This window comes from Rhinopithecus bieti, unplaced genomic scaffold (assembly GCF_001698545.2).
Source record: "Rhinopithecus bieti isolate Rb0 unplaced genomic scaffold, ASM169854v2 scaffold_7684, whole genome shotgun sequence".
Lineage (NCBI taxonomy): Eukaryota > Metazoa > Chordata > Mammalia > Primates > Cercopithecidae > Rhinopithecus > Rhinopithecus bieti.
The window spans coordinates 3,695,999-3,700,069 of record NW_016806071.1 but is presented as its reverse complement, the minus strand read 5'-3'; the positions used below and the strand labels follow the sequence as shown (position 1 = coordinate 3,700,069).

General features: G+C 39.9%; 1 protein-coding gene across 1 annotated transcript in view; it reads right to left on the bottom strand.

Moving 5' to 3' along the window:
- The window catches only part of TUT4 (terminal uridylyl transferase 4), a 142,844-nt gene that overhangs the window by 30,162 nt on the left and 108,611 nt on the right, over positions 1 to 4,071 (bottom strand). Inside the window, 1 exon segment of the mRNA XM_017874598.1 lies at positions 2,120 to 2,233. Coding sequence (XP_017730087.1) covers positions 2,120 to 2,233 — 114 coding nt within the window.

Below are 4,071 nucleotides of genomic sequence, written 5' to 3'. Positions count from 1 at the left end.
AAAAAAAAAAAAAAAAAAGAGACCAGCCTGGCCAACATGGTGAAATCCCACTCTACTAAAAATACAAAACTCAGCAGGGTGTGGTGGTGCATGCCTGTAATCCCAGCTACTCAGGAGGCTTAGACAAGAGAATGGCTTTCATCGTTTGAACCCCGGAGGCGGAGGTTTCAGTGAGCTGAGATCGTGCCACTGCACTCCAGCCTGGGCAACGAAGCGAGACTCTGTCTCAAAAAAAAAAAAAAAAAAAAAGGAAATGATAAAATAGATTTAGAGGTTCAACAAAAGAGTCTAAGCATTTAAAAATTTAAAAAAAGAAAAAGAAATGAGCTATCAAGTCATGAAAAGACATGGAGGAAATTTAAATACATATCACTGAGTGATGGAAGTCAATCTGAAAAGGCTACATACTATATGATTCCAACAATATGATATTCTGGGAAAGTCAAAACTATGAAGACAGCACAAAGATTAGTGGTTGCCAGGGGTTAAAGGGAGGATGACTAGGCAAAGTACAAAAATTTTTAAGGCATTGAAAATAGTCTGTATGATACTATAATAGCATATATTGACATATCATTGATAATGATAAAATGTATACATCATTATATATTGCCCAAACCCTTAGAATATACAACATTAAGAGTAAATGTTAATTGCAAACTATGGACTTGAGGTGATTATATGTCAATGTAGGTTCATCAGTTGTAAAAAATGTACCACTCTGGTGGGATACTGGTCTAAAATTCTCTTTTTTTGTTGTGCCTCTGCCAGGCTTTGGTATCAAGAAGATGTTGGCCTCATAAAATGAGTTACGGAGGATTCTGAAAAAATACTTTAAACACACACCCAAATATACATCACCCAGCACAGATTCAGCAACTTAAATCTTTGGCTAGGAAAGGATTTAAACAAAAATTTAAAATTTTTATTTCCCGTCCACTGTTTAAAAGAGGGAAGGAAATGCTGGTAAAAACATATATATTCATTAGAACTTCTTAAAACTTACTAAGGCTATCTGACACCTACTATATGGCTTATAATTTTGTGATTTTTCTCTTTTGTTTTGAGATGGAGTCTCCCTCTCTGTCACCAGGCTGGAGTGCAGTGGTGTGATCTCAGCTCACTGCAATCTCCACCTCCCCAGTTCAAGCGATTCTCCTGCCTCAGCCTCCTGAGTAGCTGGGATTATAGGCACACACCATCACACCTGGCTAAATTTTATATTTTTAGTAGAGACGCGGTTTCACCATGTTGGCCAGGATGGTCTCGATCTCTTGACCTCATGATCTGTCTGCCTCGGCCTCCCAAACTGCTAGGATTACAGACGTGAGCCACCGCGCCTGGCCTATTTTGTGATTTTCTTCTTTGTCACGTTTATGTGAAACCAGAATATGTGACTCTTCCAACAAATTCTGATGCTTGTCTCCTAACTAAAAATAGTCACCATTCTAAAAAATTTGAATTGGATCCTCCCTAATGCCTACAAATCTACTTTGTGCCAAGAATCAGAAGGAAAAGATGGATGATTAATATCTCCTTTGTACCAATTTCAGAGAGTATAAATTGACTACAAAAAGGAACTTTGTAAGTCACCAATTCTGAGTGAATGAGTATAATCTGTTTCTTTCAATGTACATTCTTACGTTTAATGTAACTGATATGACTTTAGAAGAGATAAGGAAGAGTTTCCCTGGGTTCATTCTAAACCAAAATTCACAAGGTTGACTAAAGCATACATAAGAATAAATCAATCTTCACTGCCAGGCAACAGGAGGGAAAATATTCTAGAAAGAAGAAACCTGTGTACTTGCATCTTGGAGAATATAAAATATATGAGTTTATGGCTGGCTACAAGAACTTCACAATCATCCACAGCACTCTAGGACTGTAAAATTTAAAAACGTTACAAAAGATATTGAACGGTTCTGTTCATCTAATATTCTTCTGGTAGTCTATATTCTCCTATAATAAATTTTTCAAAAAGATTCATTGTTTAATTATAGCATTATTGGAAAGAGAAAACTTAGGACATTGATGACATGAACCAAGCAAAATCTCCTATGTTCAGATCTATTGTTTTAAAAAAAAAAACTCGTTCATAGTTTTCTTAAACACCTACCTCTTGTAGAACTGGGATAACAGGTGGCTTTCTCTGCTGCAGAAAGTACAGCACCATAAGGATATATGCATATGAAGATAAACTTCCCCTGGAAGCATCCCCGATGTCACATCGCTAAAAAACATGATTGAAAACAAAACTTCAGAGTCTTACTCCATGCAGAATTATATTAAACATTCTGCCACATCATTTTTTTTAACCCACAGAACTGGGTTAAACTGAATTAAAAACAAACTGCACCATCTATAATCCCAATACTCTGGGAGGTTGAGGCGAAAGAAAAGCTTGAACCCAGGAGGTCAAGACCAGCCTGGGTAACGCAGTGAGACTCCATCTGTACAAACAAACAAAAAACTACTACACATGATGTGGGGAAATAGGTACTCTCACACACTGCAGTTGAGAGTATAAATTAATACAACCACTATGAAGAATATCTGACAATATCACAATTACAAAAGCACATTTTCTTTGAACCAGTAATCCTGTTCTAAGAATGTACCCTACAAACGTGCCAAAAAATATGTGAAATGACTAAGAAAGTTTTTTTAATTGTAGCACTATTGTAATAGCAAAAAATCAGAAATAATTTTAGGTTCATCAGTAAAGCACAGGTTTAAAATAACTAAGGACTATTCACATAATGGAATGGCATGCAGCCATTAAAAAAGAACGAAGTCCCTGATGGTTAGTGGTTAGGAAAAACATCTTTTTTAATAATAAAATAAATAAAAAATAAACAAAAAAGAACAAGGAAGCCAGACATGGTGGCTCATGCCTGTCATCTCAGCACTTCGAAAGGCCGAGGAGGGTGGATTGCTTGAGCCCAAGAGTTCAAGACCAGTCTGGGCAACATGGCGAAACCCCGTCTCTACAAGAAATACAAAAAATAGTTGGGCGTGGTGGCACACACCTGTAGTCCCAGCTACTCAAGAGGCTGAGGTGGGAGGATCAATTGAGCCCAGGAGGTCAAGGTTGCAGTGAGCCGTAATCACACCACTTTACTCCAGCCTGGGCAACAGAGTAGGATCCTGTCTCAAAAATAAAAATAAAGGCCGGGCACATGTCTCGCGCCTCTAATCACAGCGCTTTGGGAGGCTGAGGTGGGTGGATCACCTGAGGTCAGGAGTTCGAGACCAGTCTGGCCAACATGGCAAAACTCTGTCTCTGATAAAAATGCAAAGATTAGCCAGGCGTGGTAGCAGGAACCTGTAATCCCAGCTACTCTGGAGGCTGAGGCAGGGAGAACTGCTTGAACCCAGGAGTGGGAGGCTGCAGTGAGCCGAGATTGTGCCACTGCACTCCAGCCTAAGCGACAGAGCAAGATCCCATCTCAAAAAAAACATAAAATTAAAATAAAAATTAAAAAAAATAGGGGAGGGTGACGAGAAGAGGGAGAGGGGAGGAACAAAACCTGAAACAATCTTCAGACTTTTTCCCTTGAGCAAGGATTTAGCTTACATCCATATTTAAAGGGGAAAGGGGTGATTTCATTAACAGAATTCTATGTAGTTAAAACAAAACTGTCATGTTAGAGTTACCTTGTTAGGCAAATCTAGAAAAGTAGGCATATCAAATCTTGTATGTAGTATGTGCCTGAATGCTTTTCTAAGATACACTCTTGTCTAGAAAGACATGTACAGGAATATCTTTAAAAATATGCTTTCCAGGCTGGGCGCAGTGGCTCAAGCCTGTAATCCCAGCACTTTGGGAGGCCGAGGCGGGTGGATCACGAGGTCAGGAGATCAAGACCACCCTGGCTAACATGGTGAAACCCCGTCTCTACTAAAAATACAAAAAACTAGCCGGGCGTGGTGGCGGGCGCCTGTAGTCCCAGCACTTGGAGGCTGAGGCGGGAGAATGGCGTGAACCCGGGAGGCGGAGCTTGCAGTGAGCCGAGATCGCGCCACTGCACTCCAGCCTGGGCGACACAGCGAGACTCCATCTCAAAA